The following is a 19,743-nucleotide window of genomic DNA, read 5'->3' on the forward strand; positions in this document are numbered from 1 at the left end:
CAGTAGGATCTGGACCAGATGGGCCAATGGGCTGAGAAGTGGCAGATGGAGTTTAATTCAGATAAATGTGAGGTGCTGCATTTTGGAAAGCAAATCTTAGCATGACTTATACACTAATTGGTAAGGTCCGAGGGAGTGTTGCTGAACAAAGAGACTTGGGAGTGCATGTTCATAGCTCCTTGAAAGTGGAGTCACAGGTAGATAGGATAGTGAAGAAGACATTTAGTATGCTTTCCTTTATTGGTCAGAGTATTGAGTACAGGAGTTGGGAGGTCATGTTGCGGCTGTACAGGACATTGGTTAGGCCACTGTTGGAATATTGCATGCAATTCTGGTCTCCTTCCTATCAGAAATATGTTGTGAAGCTTGAACGGGTTCAGAAAAGATTTACAAGGATGTTGCCAGGGTTAGAGGATTTGAGCGATAGGTAGAGGCTGATAGGCTGGGGCTGTTTTCCCTGGAGCGTCGGAGGCTGAAGGGTGACCTTATAGAGGTTTACAAAATTATGAGGGGCATGGATAGGATAAATAGACAAAGTCTTTTCCTTGGGGTCGGGGAGTCCAGAACTAGAGGTTTAGGGTGAGAGGGGAAAGATATAAAAGAGACCTACGGGGCATCTTCTTCATGCAGAATGAGCTGCCAGAGGCTGTGGTGGAGGCTGGTACAATTGAAACATTTAAAAGGCATTTGGATGGGTATATGAATAGGAAGGGTTTGGAGGGATATGGGCCGGGAGCTGGCAGATGGGACTCGATTGGGTTGCGATATCTAGTCGGTATGGACATGTTGGACCGAAGGGTCTGTTTCCATGCTGTACATCTCTATGATTCTATAATTGCTGCTGACTGGGGCCTGGATTCTCCACTGCTGCTGCTGACTGGGGCCTGGATTCTCCACTGCTGCTGTTGATTGGGGCCTGGATTCTCTACTACTGCTGTTGATTGGGCTCTGGATTCTCTACTGCTGCTGCTGACTGAGGCCTGGATTCTCTAATGCTCCTGCTGATTGTGGCCTGGTTACTCTTCTGCTGCTGCTGTCTTGGCCCTGGACTCTCTACTGCTGTTGTTGCTGACTGGGATCTGGATCCTCTACTGCTGCTGCTGACTGGGCCCTTGATTCTCCACTGCTGCTGTGTTGCTGGAAAAGCGCAGCAGGTCGGGCAGCATCAGAGGAGCAGGAGAATCACGTTTATAGCTGGACTCCATCATCAGGAATGAGGCCCGAAATGTCAATTCTCCTGTTTTACGGATGCTGCCCAACCTACTGCGGTTTTCCAACAACACACTATCGACTCTGATCTCCAACATCTGCAGATCTCACTTTCTCATCTGCTGCTGCTGCTGCCTGGTGCCTGGATTCTCTTCTACTATTCTGAGTGGGCTCTGGGTTCTCTAATGCTGCTGTGTGGGGCCTGGATTCTGTACTGCTGCTGCAGACTGAGCCCTGGATTCTCTACTACTACTCTGAGTGGGCTCTGGGTTCTCTAATGCTGCTGACTTGGGCCTGGATTCTCTACTGCAACTGCTGACTGGTGCCTTGATTCTCTCCTGCTACTGCTGACTTGGGCCTGGATTCTCTACTGCTGCTGTTGACTGGGGCCTTGATTCTCTACTGCTCCTGCTAACTGGGACCTGGATTCTCTTCTGCTGCTGCTGACTGTGTACTGGATTCTCTACTGCTGCTGTCGAGAGCGTGTTGCTGGAAACGTGCAGCAGGTCGGGCAGCATCCGAGGAGCAGGAGAATCACGTTTCAGGCTGGGGCCCTTCACAGGAATGAGGCCCAAAACGTCGATTCTTCAGCTCCTTGGATGCTGCCCGGCCTGCTGCGCTTTTCCAGCAACAGCCTCTCAATTCTTATCTCCAGCATCTACAGATATCACTTTCTCGTCTGCTGCTGCTGACTGTGGCCTCGATTCTCTACTGCTTAAGCTGTATGGGGCCTGTATTCTCTATGGCTTCTGCTATGTGGGGCCTGTATTCTCTACTGCTGCTACTGACTGGGGCCTGTATTCTCTACGGCTGCTGCTGACGGGGGCCTGGATTCCCTTCTATTGCTGCTGATTGGGACCTGGATTCTCCACTGCTGTTGCTGACTGTGGCCTGTATTCCCCACTGCTGCTGGTTACTGAGGCCTGGATTCCTTACTGCTACTGCTGACTGCGGCCTGGATTCTCTACTACTGCTGCTGACTGGTAACTAGATTCTCTACTGCTGCTGCTGACTGGGGCCTGGATTCTCTACTGCTGCTGCTGATTGGGACCTGGATTCTCGATGGCTGCTGCTGACTCTGGCCTGGATTCTCTTCAGCTGCTGCTGACAGGGGACTAGATTCTCTACTACTACTGCTGACTGGGACCTGGATTCTCTACTGCTGCTGCTGGTTGGGGCCTGGATCCTCTACTGCTGCTGCTGACTGTGACCTGGATTCTCCACTGCTGCTGCTGACTGGGGACTAGATTCTCTCCTGCTGCTGATGACTGGGGCTGGATTCTCTACAGCTGCCGCTGTCTGGGACCCGGATTCTCTACCACTGCTACTGACTGGGGCCTGGATTCTCTACTGCTACTGCTGACTGAGGTCTAGATTGTTACCATTGCTGCTGCTCACTGGGGCCTTGACTCTCTACTGCTGCTGCTGACTGATACCTGGATACTCTACTGCTGCTGCTGACTGGGGCCTTGATTCTCTACTGCTGCTGCTGACTGGGAACTGGATTTTCTATTGCTGTAGCAGACTGTATACTGGATTCTCTACTGCGGCTGTCAAGAGTATATTGCTGGAAACGCACAGTAGGTCAGGCAGCATCCGAGGAGCAGGAGAATCATGTTTCGGGCTGGGGCCCTTCATCAGGAATGTGGCCCAAAATGTCTATTCTCCAGCTCCTCGGATGCTGACCGACCTGCTGCACTTTTCCAGCAACACCCTCTCGATTGTGATCTCCTGAATCTGCAGATCTCACTGTCTCATCTGCTGCTACTGACTGTGGCCTGGATTCTCTACTGCTTAGGCTGTATGGGGCCTGTATTCTCTGCTGCTGCTGCTGTGTGGGGCCTCTACTCTCTATTGCTGCTGCTGACTGAGGCCTGGATTCTCTACTACTACTCTGACTGGGCTCTGGGTTATCTACTGCTGATGTGTGGGGCCTGGATTCTCTATTGCTGCTGTTGACTGGGACCTGGATTCTCTAGTGTTGCTGCTGACTGGGACCTGGATTCTCTACTGCTACTGTTGACTGGGACCTGGATTCTCTACTGCTGCTGCTGACTGGGGACTAGATTATTACCACTACTGCTGCTGACTGGGGCCCTGATTCTCTACCACTGCTGCTGCCTGTGACCTAGATTCTCTATTGATGCTGCTCTCTGGGCCCTGGAATCTGTATTGCTGTTGTTGCTGACTGTGGCCTGGATTCTCTGCTGCTGCTGCTGACTGGAGCCTTTATTCTCTACTGCTGTTGCTGACTGGGACCTGGATTCTCTACTGCTGCTGCTGACTGGAGCCTTTATTCTCTACTGCTGTTGCTGACTGGGACCTGGATTCTCTACTGCTGCTGTGGACTATGTACTGGATTCTCAACTGCTGCTGTCGAGAGTGTGTTGCTGGAAACGCGCAGCAGGTCGAGCAGCATCCGAGGAGCAGGAGGCAGGAGAATCACGTTTCGGGCTGGAGTCCTTCATCAGGAATGAGGCCCGAAACCTCGATTCTTTAGCTCCTTGGATGCTGCCTGACCTGCTGCAGTTTTCCAGCAATACACTCTCAATTCTGATCTCCAGCATCTGCAGATCTCACTTTTTCATTTGCTGCTGCTGACTGGGCCCTGGATTCTGTATGGCTACTGCTCTCTGGGCGCTGGACTCTCTACTGCTGTTGTTGCTGACTGTGGCCTGGACTCTCTACCACTGCTGCTGACTTGGGCCTAGATTCTCCACTGCTTCTGCTGACAGGGACCTAGATACTCCACTGCTGCTGCTGACTCGGGTCTGGATTCTCTACTGCTGCTGTGTGGGGCCTGGATCTCCACTGCTGTTGCTGACTGGGGCCTTCATTCTCTACTGCTGCTGCTGACTGGGGCCTTGCTCCTCTACTGCTGCTGATGACTGGGGCCTTGATTCTCTACTGCTGCTGCTAACTGGGGCCTTGATTCTCTACTGCTGCTGCTGACTGGGGCCTGAATCCTCTTCTGCTGCTGCGGACTATGTACTGGATTCTCAACTGCTGCTGTCGAGAGTGTGTTGCTGGAAACGGCAGCAGGTCGAGCAGCATCCAAGGAGCAGGAGAATCAAGTTTTGGGCTGCGGCCCTTCAGCAGGACTGAGGCCCAAAATGTCTATTCTGCAGCTCCTCAGATGCTGCCCGAACTGCTGCGCTTTTCCAGCAACACACTCTCAATTCTGATCTCTAGCATCTACAGATATTACTTTCTTATCTGCTGCTACTGACTGTGGCCTGGATTCTCTACTGCTTAAGCTGTATGGGGCCTGTATTCTGTACGGCTGCTGCTGTGCGGGCCCTGTATTCTCTATTGCTGCTGCTGACTGGAGCCTGTATTCTCTACGGCTGCTGCTGACTGGGGCTTCTATTCTCTACTGTTGCTGCTTATTGGGACCTGGATTCTCTACTGCTGCTGCTGAATGGGGACAAGATTCTCTTCTACTGCTGCTGACTGGGTCCTGGATTCTCTACTGCTGCTGTTGACTGGGACCTGGAGTCTCTACTGCTGCTGCTGAGTGGGGACAAGATTCTCTTCTACTGCTACTGACTGGGTCCTGGATTCTCTACCACTGCTACTGACTGGGGCCTGGATTCTCTACAGCTGCTGCTAACTCTGGCCTGGATTCTCTACTGCTCCTGCTGACTGTGGCCTGCATTCTCTACAGCTGCTGCTGACTGGGCCTGTATTCTCTACTCTGCTGTTGACTGGGACCTGGATTCTCTGCAGCTGCTGTTGACTGGGACCTGGATTCTCCACTGCTGCTGCTGAGTGGGGACAAGATTCTCTTCTACTGCTGCTGACTGGGGTCTGGATTCTCTACAGCTGCTGCTGTCTGGTGCCCGGATTCTCTACCACTGCTGCTGACTGGGTCCTGGAATATCTGCTACTGCTGCTGACTGGGGCTTGGATTCTCTACCACTGCTGCTGACTGGGTCCTGGATTCTCTGTTAAAGCTGCTGACTGGGGCTTGGATTCTCTAATGCTGCTGCTGACTGGGCCCTGGATTCTCTACTGCTGCTGCTGTCTGGGGCCTGGATTCTCTACCACTGCTGCTGACTGGGGCCTGGATTCTCTACTGCTGCTGCTGACAGGGAGCTGGATTCTCTACTGCTGCTGCTGACTGGGGCCTGGATTCTCCACTACTGCTGCTGACTTGGTCCTGGATGCTGTTTTGCAGCTGCAGACTTGGTCCTGGATTCTCTATGACTGGTGATGACTGGGGCCTAGATTCTCTACTGCTGCTGCTGACTGAGGCTTGGATTCTCTACTATTGCTGCTGACTGGGGCCTGGATTCTCTACTGCTGCTGCTGACTGGTGCCTTGATTCTCTACTGCTGCTGCTGACTGGGTCCTGGATTCTCCACTGCTGCTGCTGACTGGGGCCTTGATTCTCCACTGCTGCTGCAGTGTGGGGCCTATATTCTCTACTGCTGTTGTTGACAGTGGCCTGTATTCTCCACTGCTGCTGCTTACTGAGGCATGGATTCCCTACTATTGCTGCTGACTGGGGCCTGTATTCTCTACTGCTGCTGCTGATTGGGACCTGGATACTCTACTGCTGCTGCTGATTGGGACCTGGATACTCTAGATTAGATTTAGATTAGATTACAGTGTGGAAACAGGCCCTTCGGCCCAACAAGTCCATACCGACCAGCCGAAGCGAAACCCACCCATACCCTTACATTTACCCCTTACCTAACACTACGGGCAATTTAGTATGGCCAATTCACCTGACCCTGCATATCTTTGGACTGTGGGAGGAAACCGGAGCACCCGGAGGAAACCCACGCAGACATGGGGAGAATGTGCAAACTCCACACAGTCAGTCGCCTGAGTCGGGAATTGAACCCGGGCTCCTGAATCGGGAATTGAACCCGGGCTCTGGCGCTGTGAGGCAGCAGTGCTAACCACTGTGCCACCGTGCCGCCCACAGCTCTACTGCTGCTGCTGACAGGGACCTGGATTCTCTACCACTGATGCTGACTGGGACCTGGATACTCTACTGCTGCTGCTGACTGGGACCTGGATTCTCTACCACTGATGCTGACTGGTACCTAGATACTCTACTGCTGCTGCTGACTGGGACCTGGATTCTCTACTGCTGCAGCAGACTGCACTAGATTCTCTACTGCTGCGTCGAGAGTGAGTTGCTGAAAACGCGCAGCAGGTCGGGCAGCATCCGAGGAGCAGGAGAATCCCGTTTCGGGCTGGTGCCCTTCAGCAGGAATGAGGCCCAAAACGTCGATTCTTGGATGCTGCCCGACCTGCTGCGCTTTTCCAGCAACAGCCTCTCGATTCTGATCTCCAGCATCTACAAATATCACTTTCTCATCTGCTGCTGCTGACTGTGGCCTGGAATCTCTACTGCTTTGGCTGTATAGGGCCTGTATTCTCTACTGCTTCTGCTGTGTGGGGCCTGTATATTCTACTGCTGCCGCTGACTGGGGCCTGGATTCTCTTCTTCTGCTGCTGACTGGGAACTAGATTCTCTACTGCTGCTGCTGACTGGGACCTGGATTCTCCACTGCTGCTGCTGACTGCGGCCTGGATTCTCTCCTGCTGCTGACTGGGGCCTGGATTCTCTCCTGTTGCTGCTGTCTGAGACCTGAATTCTCTTCTACTACTCTGACTGGGCTCTGGGTTCTCCACTGCTGCTGTGTGGGGCCTGGATTCTCTATTGCTACTGCTGACTGGGGCCCTGATTCTGTACTGCTGCTGCTGACTGGGACCTGGATTCTCTACTGCTGCAGCAGACTGCACTAGATTCTCTACTGCTGCTGTCGAGAGTGAGTCGCTGAAAACGCGCAGCAGGTCGGGCAGCATCCGAGGAGCAGGAGAATCCCGTTTCGGGCTGGTGCCCTTCAGCAGGAATGAGTCCCAAAACGTCGATTCTTTAGCTCTTCAGATGCTGCCCGACCTGCTGCGCTTTTCCAGCAACACACTCTTGATTCTGATCTCCAGCATCTACAGATATCACTTTCTCATCTGCTGCTGCTGACTGTGGCCTGGATTCTCTACTGCTGCTGCTGACTGGGACCTGCATTCTCTTTTGCTGCTGCAGACTTGGTCCTGGATTCTCTACTATTGCTGATGACTGGGGCCTGGATTCTCTTCTACTGCTGCTGACTGGGAACTAGTTTCTCTACTGCTGCTGTGACTGGGGCCTGGATTCCCTAATGCTGCTGCTGACTGGTGCCTTGATTCTCTCCTGCTGCTGCTGACTGAGCCCTGGATTCTCTTCTACTACTCTGACTGGGCTCTGGGTTCTCTACTGCTGCTGCTGACAGGGACCTGGATTCTCTTCTGCTGCTGCTGACAGGGACCTGGATACTATACTGCTGCTGCTATCTGGGGCCTGGATTCTCTAATGCTGCTGGGACTGGAACGCCATGCTGGCTGAGAGCTCTGGGACTGGGAGGCGTTGCTGGCTGAGGGCCCTGGGACTTTGAGGCAGCGCTGCCTGAGGGCCCTGGGACTGGGAGGCAGTGCTGCCTGAGGGCCCTGGGACTGGGCGGCGGTGCTGCCTGAGTGACCTGGGACTGGGAGGCGGTGCTGCTTGAGTCCCAGGGGCTGGAAGGCAGTTCTGCCTGATGGCCTGTGAACTGGAAGGCAGTGCTTTCTAAAGGCCTGTGAACTGGGAGGCAGTGCTGCCTGAAGGCCTGTGAACTGGAAGGCAGTTCTGCCTAAAGGCCTGTGAACTGGGAGTCAGTGCTGCCTGAAGGCCTGTGAACTGGGAGGCAGTTCTGCCTGACGGCCTGTGAACTGGGAGGCAGTGCTGCCTGAAGGCCTGTGGACTGGGAGGCAGTGCTGCCTGAAGGCCTGTGGACTGGGAGGCGGTGCTGCCTGAGGGCCCGGGGACTTGGAGGCAGTGCTGCCTGAGGGTCCGGGGGCTGGGAGGCAGTGTTGCCTGAGTGACCTGGGACTGGAAGGCGGTGCTGCTTGAGTCCCAGGGGCTGGAAGGCAGTTCTGCCTGAAGGCCTGTGAACTGGGAGGCGGTGCTGCCTGAAGGCCTGTGGACTGGGAGGCAGTGCTTTCTGAGAGCCCGGGGACTTGGAGGCAGTGCTGCCTGAGGGTCCGGGGGCTGGGAGGCAGTGCTGATTGAGGGTCCGGGGGCTGGGAGGCAGTGCTGCCTGAAGGCCTGTAACTGGGAGGCAGTGCTTTCTGAGGGCCCGGGAACTTGGAGGCAGTGCTACCTGAGGGTCCGGGGGCTGGGAGGCAGTGTTGCCTGAGGGTCCGGGGGCTGGGAGGCAGTGCTCCCTGAGGGCCCGGGGACTGGGAGGCAGTGCTGCCTGAGGGCCCGGGGACCGGGAGGCAGTGCTCCCTGAGGGCCCGGGGACCGGGAGGTGGTGCTGCCTGAGGGCCTGGGCACTGGAAGATTGATGGGATTCCCAACTGATCTTGGTCCTGTCTGTCCAATGGCTAAAAGCAGCCACGGGAGTGGACAGGAACATACGTTGGCAGTGCCTTCAGACTCTGCAGCGATACCTTAATGTCAAGCTTTCTCCAAGGTGTGCCCTGATGATGTATTATATCCATCTGGTACACAGTCTCCATTGCAATACGCAGTTCCTGTTCATAGAGTGGTCCTGACCTCAGATCTTCTTCCAGGAATTGCTGTCTTGTACTTGGACCCGATTTGTTTTAAAGAATCCAGGAAGAATTATTTTCAGTTTACTTTACGTTTTAAAAGAGTAGAAGTGATTCACTTTCACTTTCTAACACTGAGGGAACTTTATCCTGTATCTAACCTTGTGCTGTAGCTATCCTGGGAAGGTTTGATGGGAATAGTGTTGAGGGAGCTTTACTTTCAGTTTATTTTCAGTTTAAAAGAGGAGAGGGTGTTTTACTTTGTTTCTAACCCCATCTTGAACCTGTGCAGGAAGTCATTAATCAAGATGACGTAGAAGAAGTCTTACCCTGTGTGTAACCCTGAGGTTTACCTGCCCTGGGAGTATTTGATGGGAATGATTACTCTGTACTGTTTTGTGTTCTGTGGGTTTTCACTCTGATGTGCAGTTAAGTTCGGTTAGAATGAAGACAGAAGGACTTCAGCTCCCAACCCCAAAACACCTCTCTTCACAGTACAGACCAGACTAGCTGCAGGAAGTGGTCTGTACTTCCTGCATCTGAAGTTGTTTTGCTCACTCACACTTGGTGCTGGACGATTTATGAACTGAAATTCTGGATAACTTTATTTTTCACAATGGATGGTTGACCTTGGATTGCGAAGAGCATTCCTAATTGTTACTCTTAATCTGCACCTCATTCCCCTTGTGGCAATTACAGGTCAGATAAATTTCAAAACCCACCCATACCCCTACATTTACCCCTTACCTAACACTACAGGCAATTTAGTACGGCCAATTCACCTGACCTGCACATCTTTGGACTGTGGGGGGAAACCTGAGCACCCGGAGGAAACCCATGCAGACACGGGGAGAACGTGCAAACTCCACACAGTCAGTCGCCTGTGCTGTGGATCTGTATGACCCTATGGACTTTGAGAAGTCTGGAAATAAAACAGCTAGTCTCTATAAAAGTGAACCTAAAGTTGTTGGAATGTTGCACAAACTCACGGTGACTCAGTGGTTCACACTGCTGCCTCCCAGTACCAGTGGCCCAGGTTTGATTCCTGCCGTATGCTACTGTGTGAAGGTTGCATGTTCTCCCCCTGTCTGTGTGGGTTTCCTCCAGATGGTTCAATTTCCTCCCACAGTCCAAAGATGTGTAGGTTAGGTGGGTTGGCCATGCTAAATTGCGCAGAAGGATGTGTAGGTTAGGCTTGTTAGCCATGGGAAATGCAGGGTTACAGGTATAGTGTAGGGGGATGGGTCTGGCTGGGTCTTTAAAGAGTTGGTGTGGACTTGTTGGGCTGAATGGCCTGTTTTCACACTGTAGGGATTAGAAGTATTTTAAATTCAACATATGTCTATGATGGCCTACATCCTCAAAGACAGAGTTGCAGAGATAGTCATATGCGGTTTTGTGAAGGGTAGGTTGTGCCTCACAAACTTTATTGAGTTCTTTGAGATGGTGATCAAACAGTTGGATGAGGGTAAAGCGGTTGATGTGGTGTGTATCCATTTCAGTAAGATGTTAGATAAGGTTCCCCATGGTAGGTTATTGCACAAAATACAGGGGTATGGGACTGAGGGTGATTTAACGTATAAAATCAGAAGTTGGCGGCTGAAAGAAGACAGAGGATGGTGTTGATCGGAGCTGTTCATCCTGGAGTTCAATTCCTAGTGGTGTACCACAAGGATCTATTTTGGGGACACTGCTGTTTGTCATTTTAATAAATGACCTGGATGAGGGTGTAGAGGATGGGTAATTAAACCTGTGGATGACACTAAGGTTGGTGGACTTGTGGATAGTACTGAAGGATGTTGCAGGTTACAGAGGGACATAGATAAGCTGCAGAGCTGGGCTGAGAGGTGGCAAATGGAGTTTAATGTGGAAAAGTGTGAGGTGATTCACTTTTGAAAGAGCAACATGACTGCAGAGTACTGGGCGAATGGTGAGATTCTTGGTAGTGTAGATGAGCTGAGAGATCTCAGTGTCCAGGTACATAGATCCCTGAAAGTTGCCACCCAGGTTGATTGCATTGTTGAGAAGGCATATGGGTGTTAGCTTTTATTGGTAGAGGAATTGAGTTTCAGAGCCACAAGGTCATACTGCAGCTATACAAAACTCTGGTGCAGCCGTGCTTGAAGTATTGCGTACAGTTTTGGATACCACATTGTAGGTGAACTTTTGATAAGGGTTCAGAGGAGATTTGTAGGATGTTGCCTGGTTTGGAGGAAAGGTCTAATGCGGAAAGGCTGATAGACTTGAAGCTGTTTTCATTAGAGAGAAGGCTAAGAAGTGACTTAATTGAAACATATAAGATAATCAGACAGGGTGAACATTGAGAGCCATTTTCCTCGGGTGATGATGGCTAGCATGAGGGAACATAGATTTAAATTGAGGGGTAAAAGATATAGGATAGATGTCAGAGGGATTGTTTTTCCACAGAGAGTAGTAAGTGTGTGCAGCGCACAGACTGCAATAGTGGTAGACTTGCCAGCTTTAAGGGCATTTAAATGGATATTGGAAAGTCATATGGATGAGAATGGAATACTGTAGGATGGATGGGCTTCAGATTGTTTCCAAGGTCGACGCAACATCGAGGGCCGAAGGGCCTGTACTGTGCTGTAATGTTTTATTTTCTCTGCTGAATATGAATTTCCAACGTTTGATAGGTTCTGGAACAATCTTAGCAGAATAAAGTTGGGAAATGTAAAACTGCTACCCAGAAAAGGAGAGAGAGTAAATAATAAGCTGCAGGGCAATGAGCCTGATATTAAAGACTGGGGACATGCTGCAACCTATTCTTAACCAAGTCTTAGTAATGCAATTTGAAAAGCATAGTATGATTAGAATATCCAAGTCTCTGTTCTGAGGTAGGGTCATCGGACCCGAAACTTTAATCCTGATTTCTCTCCACAGATGCTGCCAGATCTGCTAAGCTTTTCGAGCAACTTCTGTTTTTTGTTTCTGATTTATAGTTCTTTCAGTTTTTATTGAAGTCAACATAGTTTAGAGAAAGGGACATCCTGTTTGATTAAAAATGTGATTAGAGATTTTTTGATTCCCAAAATAAAATCGATAAGATACCATACAAATGGTCAATACCCAAGATAAGCATACTTGTACTTGTATTTGATGAGGCAATGCTGGCTCCTGCAACATAAGAAGTCAACGTAGACAACCTAATACTGAAAGATTCTGTAGATTTTTTTTGCAGCTCCAATCATCGGCACTTCAATGTCTGGACTAACATTGAGCAATTTGGTTACCAATAGAAGCTTTCTTCAATCATCAGGTCATGCTTCAAGTGGACCCAGTTAAGATCGAAAAGGAGAAAGATGGAGACTGAAACCTTTATAAACCTCATACTTTGATATGATTATTATGTCATGGATGAGCCTTATAAAAGTATGTTGCGTGCAAGCCAAGAGACATAAGAACAGGCTGTTTGAATTGATCTCTATTTGTGATTTAGTTGGAGGTAGAAAGTGGTGTGACCAATTTTGTGGACAGTATGAAGATTGGTGCAAATATAAGCTGTGAGAAATACAGCTAGTTTATTATTTCTACATTAATTAATGCTATCATGTTGCTCACACTTTTTCTGAATATTATCCAGTTCTCTCTCTCTGGCTAACGACATAGAGTCAGAGAGTCAAAGAAATGTACAGCATAGAAATGGACCCTTTGCAAGGTTTATGAAGGTTTGTAGGTCAGGTTGAGATTTAGGGTGTAGGTTTGCTCGCTGAGCTGTAGGTGTGATATCCAGACATTTCGTTACCTGGCTAGGAAACATCATCAGTGGCGACCTACAAGTGAAGCGAAGCTGTTGTCTCCTGCTTTCGATTTATATCTTCGGGCACATATAAATATAAAGATATGAATATGAAGCAGGAGACAACAGCTTTGCTTCGCTTGGAGGTCGCCACTGATGATGTTACCTAGCCAGGTAATGAAACGTCTGGATAGCAAACGGACAGCTCAGCGAGCAAACCTACACCCCAAATGGACCCTTTGGTCTAACTCATCCATGCCGACCATGTTTCCTAAATTAATCTAGTCTCATTTGCCAGCACTTAGCCTGATTCTCTCTAAAGTCTTCCTATTCATATAGCCATCCAGATGCCTTTTATACATTGTAATAGCACCAGTCTCCTCCATTTCATCTGGCAATTAATTCTGACATGAACTATCAGCTGCGTGAAAAAGTTGTTCCTTAGGGTCCTTTTAGATCTTTCCCTCTCACCCTAAACCTATGCCCTCTAGTTCTGCGCTTCCCCCACCCCAGGAAAAAAATCTTTGTCTCTTTACCCCATCCATTCCCTCATGATTTTATAAACCTCTGTCAGGCTTACCGGCCTATAGTTCCTTGGCTTTTCCTTCCCACCTTTCTTAAATAACAGCACCACATTCGCCAACCTCCAGTTTTCCGGCACTTCACCTGTGACTATTGATGATATCTCACAACAAGGGGCCTAGCAATCACTTCACTAGCTTCCCACAGATTTCCATGTACACGTGGGTATTTATCCAGCTTAATATATTTTAAGGCACTCAGCACCACCTCCTCTGTAATATGGACATTTTTGAAGATGTCACCATCTATTTCCCCACATTCTATGTCTTCTTAATAGTTCTCCACAGTAATCACTGATGCAATATATTCATTTAGTATCTCCTATAGTTCCACACATCGGTTGCCTTACTGATCTTTGAGGGGCCCTATTCTATCCCTAGTTATCCTTTGTCTTTAATGTATTTATAAAATCCCTCCTGATTCTCCTTAATGCTATTTGCCAAAGCTCCCTCAGGTACCTTTTTCACTCTCTTGATTTCCAATTTCAGTATACTCCTGCTGCCTTTATAGCCTTCTAAGGATTCACTTGATCTATGCAATCTACACCTGACACATGCTTCCTGCTTTTTCTTGACCAAAGTATCCATTTTCTCATCATCCAGCACTCCATACACTGACCAGCCTTACCTTTCACCCTAACAGGAACATACTCTCTCTGGATTCTTGTTATCTCATTTTTGAAAGCTTCACATTTTCCAGCCATCCCTTTACCTGTGAACATCTACATCCAATAATTCTTCCCTAATACTGTCAAAATTGGCCTTCCTCCAATTTACAACTGTAACTTTTAGATCCAGTCTACCTTTTGCATTACTATTTTAAAAACTAAAATATTAACCTTCACTGGCCCCAAAGTGCTCCCCCATTGACATCTCGTCACTTGCCCTGCCTTGTTTCCCAAGAGTAGGTCACGTTTTGCAAGTTCTCCACTAGATACATCCACATACTGAATCAGAAAATTTTTCTGTACATACTTAACAAATTCCCCTCCATGTAAATCCTTAACACTTTGGCATTCACTGTCTATGTTTGGAAAGTGTTTAGAATCCCCCACAATAACCACTGTATTATCCTTAGAGATAACGCAGATCTCCCTACAAATTTGTTTCTCAATTTCCTGCTGACGACAGGGGGGTCTATAATACAAGCCCAATAAGATGATCATCCCTTTCATATTTCTCAGTTCCACCCAAATAACTTCCCTGGACATATTTGCAGGAATATCATCCCTAAGAACTGCCATGATGTTATCTCTCATCAAAACATAGACAGAGAACACTACAGCGCAGTACCAGTCCTTCGGCCCTCGATGTCGCACCGACCTGTGGAACCAGTCTGAAGCCATCTAACCCACACTGTTCCATTCTCGTCCATATGCCTATCCAATGACCATTTAAATGCTCTTAAAGTTGGCAAGACTACTACTGTTGCAGGCAGTGCATTTCACGCCCGTACTCCTCTCCGGGTAAAGAAACTACCTCTAACATCTGTCCAATATCTATCACCCCTCAATTGAAAGCTATGTCCCCTCATGCTAGCCATCGCCATCTGAAGCAAAAGGCTCTCACTGTCCAAACTATCTAACCTGCTGATGAATTGAATTTGTTGTCTTATCTTCCATGTCTCAATTGATGTCTTAATTGATTATCTTATAAGTCTCAATTAAGTCTCCTCTTTCTCCTCTTTAATGAAAACAGCCTCAAGTCCCTCAGCCTCTCCTCATAAAACCTTCCCTCCATACCAGGCAACATCCTGGTAAATCTCCTCTGAACCCTTTCCAAAGCTTCCATATCCTTCCTATAATACGGTGACCAGAACTGTATGCAATACTCCAAATGTGGCCACACCAGTTTTGTACAGCTGCAGCATGAGCTCATAGTTCTGAAACTGAATCCCTCTACCGTATGCCTTCTTAACAACCGTAGGTTGAAATCTTTGAGGAGAAAGTGAGGTCTGCAGATGCTGGAGATCAGAGATGGAAATGTGTTGCTGGAAAAGCGCAGCAGGTCAGGCAGCATCTAGGGAACAGGATTCCTGAAGAAGGGCTAATGCCCGAAATGTCGATTCTCCTGTTCCCTAGATGCTGCCTGACCTACTGCGCTTTTCCAGCAACACATTTCCATCTCTTCTTAACAACCGTATCAACCTGAGTGGCAACGTTCAGGGATCTACATACATGGACACCGAGATCTCTCTACTAATCTACACTACCAAGAACCTTACCATTAGGCCAGTAATCTGCATTCCTGTTACTCCTTCCAAAGTGAATCACCTCACACTTTTCCACATTAAACTCCATTTGCCTCCTCTCAGCCCAGCTTTGTGGCTTATCTATGTCTCTGTGTAACCTCTGTCTCCTTTGTCACTATTCACAACTCTACCGACCTTCGTGTCATCCGCAAATTTATTAATCTATCCTTCTATGCTGTCATGCAGGTCATTTCTAAAAATGACAAACAACGGTGGACCCAAAACAGATCCTTGCGTTGCCCCACGAGTAACTGAACTCCAGGATGAATATTTCCCATCAACCACCACTCTCTGTCACTAGCCAATTTCTAATCCAAACCACTAAATCCCCTACTGTTTCCTTCCCCACCCTATGCATCCTAAAGCTTGTTTCATCGCGTTGTATTTTCTTTTCCGCAGCTATAACTCTTGCCCTGCGGTATATATACCTATCCTTTCCATCACTAAAGTTAACATAACCCAATTGTGGTCACTATCACCAAAGTGCTCACCTACCTCCAAATCTAACACCTGGCTGGGTTCATTACCCAATACCAAATCTAATGTGGCCTCGCCCCTTGTTGGCCTGTGTCAGGAAACCCTCCTGCACACGTCAGACAAAAACTGTCCCATCTAAAGTACTTGAACTATAGTATTCCCAGTCATTATTTGAAAGTTATAGTTCCCCCATAACAACTACCCTGTCACTCTTGCTCCTATAGAGGATCATATTTGCTATCTGATCCTCTATATCTCTGTAATTATTTGGAGGACTATAGAAAACTCCCAACAGGGTAAATGCTTCTTTCCTGTTTCTAATCTCAGCCCATACTACCTCAGTAGAGGAGTCCTCAAATGTCCTTTCTGCAACTGTAATACTATCCTTGACTCACAGTGTCACACCACCTACTCTTTTACCATTTTTTCTGTTCTTGCTGAAACATCTAAATCCCGGAATCTACAAAACTATTCCTGTCCCTGCTCTACGTGTGTCTCCGAAACGGCCACAACATCAAAATCCCAGGTACCAATCCATTCTTCAAGTTCACCCACCTTATTCTGGATGCTTCTGGCGTTGATGCAGACAGACTCAAAACATCTTCTTGCTTGCTGTCATGTCAAAGGTTTGGAGGTGAGAGTTATGGAGATGGTTGGATCAGAATTAGGGAGATAAGAAGGTGGAAGATGAGAATTGGAAATTGGGAAACTGAGAGGGATGTGACATGGAAGTTTCAGAATGGGAGGTGCATTCATGTGTATTTGGGAACTGAAGATGAGGAGAGAATTGTCTTGCATATGAGTGATAGGCTGTGAGAGAGAATTGTCTTGCATATGAGTGATAGGCTGTGAGCAGTGAGTAGAAAAAGGTGAGGAAATTAGAAGTGGTGAGAATGTAAGAGGCGGCTTAGAAATTAGGCTGGGGACTTGCTACTCAATGCCTCATTGGCCAAGGAGATTTTCCCCTTCATTCAACTGGAAACTTAACAATGTTGCATTAAAATGAATTTCTTAAATGGAACATCAGTAAGATACAACCATATGTAAAACCATACATCATTAATTAGTCATTTAGTATAGCAGGATGTTTGAATACTCTGTGAATTTATGAAATTGGAACAGAGTCTTCAGTCCACATTGGCCTTTATCGTATTCAGCCATCTTGCTCCGATGTTGTCCCTTTTAATCCACGTTCACTCAGCCAGCTGACAAATCCAACATTAAATGGTATTTGCCATGACTAGTGACTCAGTGGTGAGTCCTGCTGCCTCAACACCAGGAAACGGGGTTTTAGATTAGATTAGATTAGATTAGATTAGATTACAGTGTGGAAACAGGCCCTTCGGCCCAACAAGTCCACACCGACCCGCCGAAGCGAAACCCACCCATACCCCTACATTTACCCCTTACCTAACACTACGGGCAATTTAGTATGGCCAATTCACCTAACCTGCACATCTTTGGACTGTGGGAGGAAACCGGAGCACCCGGAGGAAACCCACGAAGACACGGGGAGAACGTGCAAACTCCACACAGTCAGTCGCCTGAGTCGGGAATTGAACCCGGGTCTCTGGCGCTGCGAGGCAGCAGTGCTAACCACTGCGCCACCGTGCCGCCCACAAATTCCAGCTTCAGGCAACTGTCTATGTGGAGTTTGCACAGTCTCCCCTTGTCAGCGTGGGTTTCCTGCGGGTGCTCTGCTTTCCTCCCGCAGTCCAATGATGTGCAGGTTAAGTAGATTGGCCATGCTAAATTGTCCATAGTGTCCAGGGATGTGTAGGTTAGATGGATTAGCTATTAGAAATGCAGGTATAAAGTGTGTGTGTGTGTATGTGGGTGTTTTATATATATATATATGATGGGGTGCAGGGTGAGTCTGGTGGAATGCTCTTTGGAGAGTTGGTGTGGACTTGGGCTGAATGACCTGTTGCCACACTGGAGAGATTCTATAAAAGTAAATCACTAACTCGAACAGTGATCAAAAGCATCTCAATTTGCCATGTAAATACATTTTCTTCTACTCTTTGCAGGAGATTCTGTTGGGTCTGTTTTTGAAGCTCAAATCACAATCCCTCATCCCCTGACACCATTGGTTGTCTGCCATGTCAATCATCAGGGAGTTCCACCTTCTCAGACCAGGGGCAAAGCAGATGATTCTTCACAACCTGATTGGATGTTGCAGCTGTCAATCAAATAGGCCTCCCACTTTTGTTCAACTTTAGAACTCATAACCAATACTTTCAAACAAAATTTGAAAACCTGTTATGTTTTAATTGTCCAAAGATTAGTACTTGGGCTACAGCTGTTCACAATATAAATCATTAACTTGGAAGTGGGGGCCAACTGTAACTTTTCCAGATTAGCAGATGCTGCAAATCTGAACGGGAATGTGTATGGGGAGGATGACATAAGCTTCAGAAGGAGTTGTAAAGACTTATTGAGTGCGCAAGAACATGGCAGGTGTAATATAATGTGGACACTGTCAGCCTATCCATTTTTATGGAAAGGAAACGTGCACAGAATATTTCCTAAGTGGTAACTGGTTGAAAATTACCAAGGTGTTATTTTCAATAAATCACTGAAAGTTAACATTTGGTTCTCGCAAACGATTTTGCATCGAATGGGTGTGGTGGCCATATCTGTTAGAATGCTTTCAATCTAAGCTCAGCCGATAACGAGCCTGCAGGCCTATCCTCACAGGCAAATAAAACTTGTTTAGTCTGTTCTTTTCATTTGACACAACTTATCCCAAAATCTACTAGTCTTTTCCAGATTCGGAGATGCTGGTGTTGGACTGGGGTGTACAAAGTTAAAAATCACACAACACCAGGTTATAGTCCAACAGGTTTAATTGGAAGCACACTAGCTTTCGGAGTGACGCTCTGACTATCACCTGATGAAGGGGCGTCGCTCCGAAAGCTAGTGTGCTTACAATTAAACCTGTTGGACTACAACATGGTGTTGTGTGATTTTTAACTTTAGTCTTTTCCAGCTCATTGTTCAAAACTGATAAAGGAATGAAATCAAAAATAATGAAAAATCAACAATGGTACTAATAAAACATAAATGATAGAATAGATGCAGGTAAAGTGTTTCGTCTCGTTAGAGTGTCTCTGGTTAGAAATAGGGAAAAGTTTTAAAATACAGGATGCCAATTAGAATTGAGCTAAGGAGCGCTGTGGAAGGTCAGTGTTTGAAAATGTTTCGGGATTGTCAGACATTTGCTTACCAATACTATTAAGTATCATGGGCAAAAGGCATTGAAGTATTTGAATAGCCATGATTGAATAAAATGATGGGCCTGGCTTGACAGGCTGAATGGCCCATTCCTGTTCCTATTTTCCTACCCTGGTTTTTTTTTCCGGCTGTTTCCAGTTGTGTCCTGGAGATCAATCTTTAATTCCTGAAAACTTGTTTATTCCAGTGAGCTCCCAGTATCTGTGAATTTTTTTCTCATGTCTTCCTAACATTAATATTCTCCTCTTTTCTAATGAAAACAGTTCCAATTACATTGTTGCCTGTGGACTTTTGAGTATATAAAATGGTTGTTAGAAAAGAAACAAAGGTTTTGTCTTTTGTTATAGATCAGTCTGTGGTCCAGGCACATCTTAAAGTTTAAACCGAAATTACCTCTCACAATTTTACTTCCATTAATTTATGCCATTATTCTTTTCACAAGCTCTCTGATCAAATTCACAGTTCTGATCCCTCACATCTTGCCCTTTAACCTTGGCTGACTGCTGCAGGCCTCAGTCACAGACACTGTGAAGGAATGTGAAAGCTTTAGAATGAGCAGAATTATTAAAATGCATCCAGGACAGCCTTTTAAGTTAGCACATGGAAGGCCCCAGGAGCGAGCACAGTCCAAGATTTATTTT

At 47.6% G+C, this 19,743-nt stretch overlaps 1 protein-coding gene across 1 annotated transcript; it reads right to left on the minus strand.

Moving 5' to 3' along the window:
• Positions 1–7,895: 7,895 nt before the first annotated feature.
• LOC122547766 (vegetative cell wall protein gp1-like) lies at positions 7,896–8,663 on the minus strand. The gene has a single exon (XM_043686349.1). The coding sequence runs from the start codon at positions 8,661–8,663 to the stop codon at positions 7,896–7,898; it is 768 nt and encodes a 255-aa protein (XP_043542284.1).
• Positions 8,664–19,743: the final 11,080 nt, after the last annotated feature.

This window comes from Chiloscyllium plagiosum, unplaced genomic scaffold, assembly GCF_004010195.1.
Source record: "Chiloscyllium plagiosum isolate BGI_BamShark_2017 unplaced genomic scaffold, ASM401019v2 scaf_10132, whole genome shotgun sequence".
NCBI lineage: Eukaryota > Metazoa > Chordata > Chondrichthyes > Orectolobiformes > Hemiscylliidae > Chiloscyllium > Chiloscyllium plagiosum.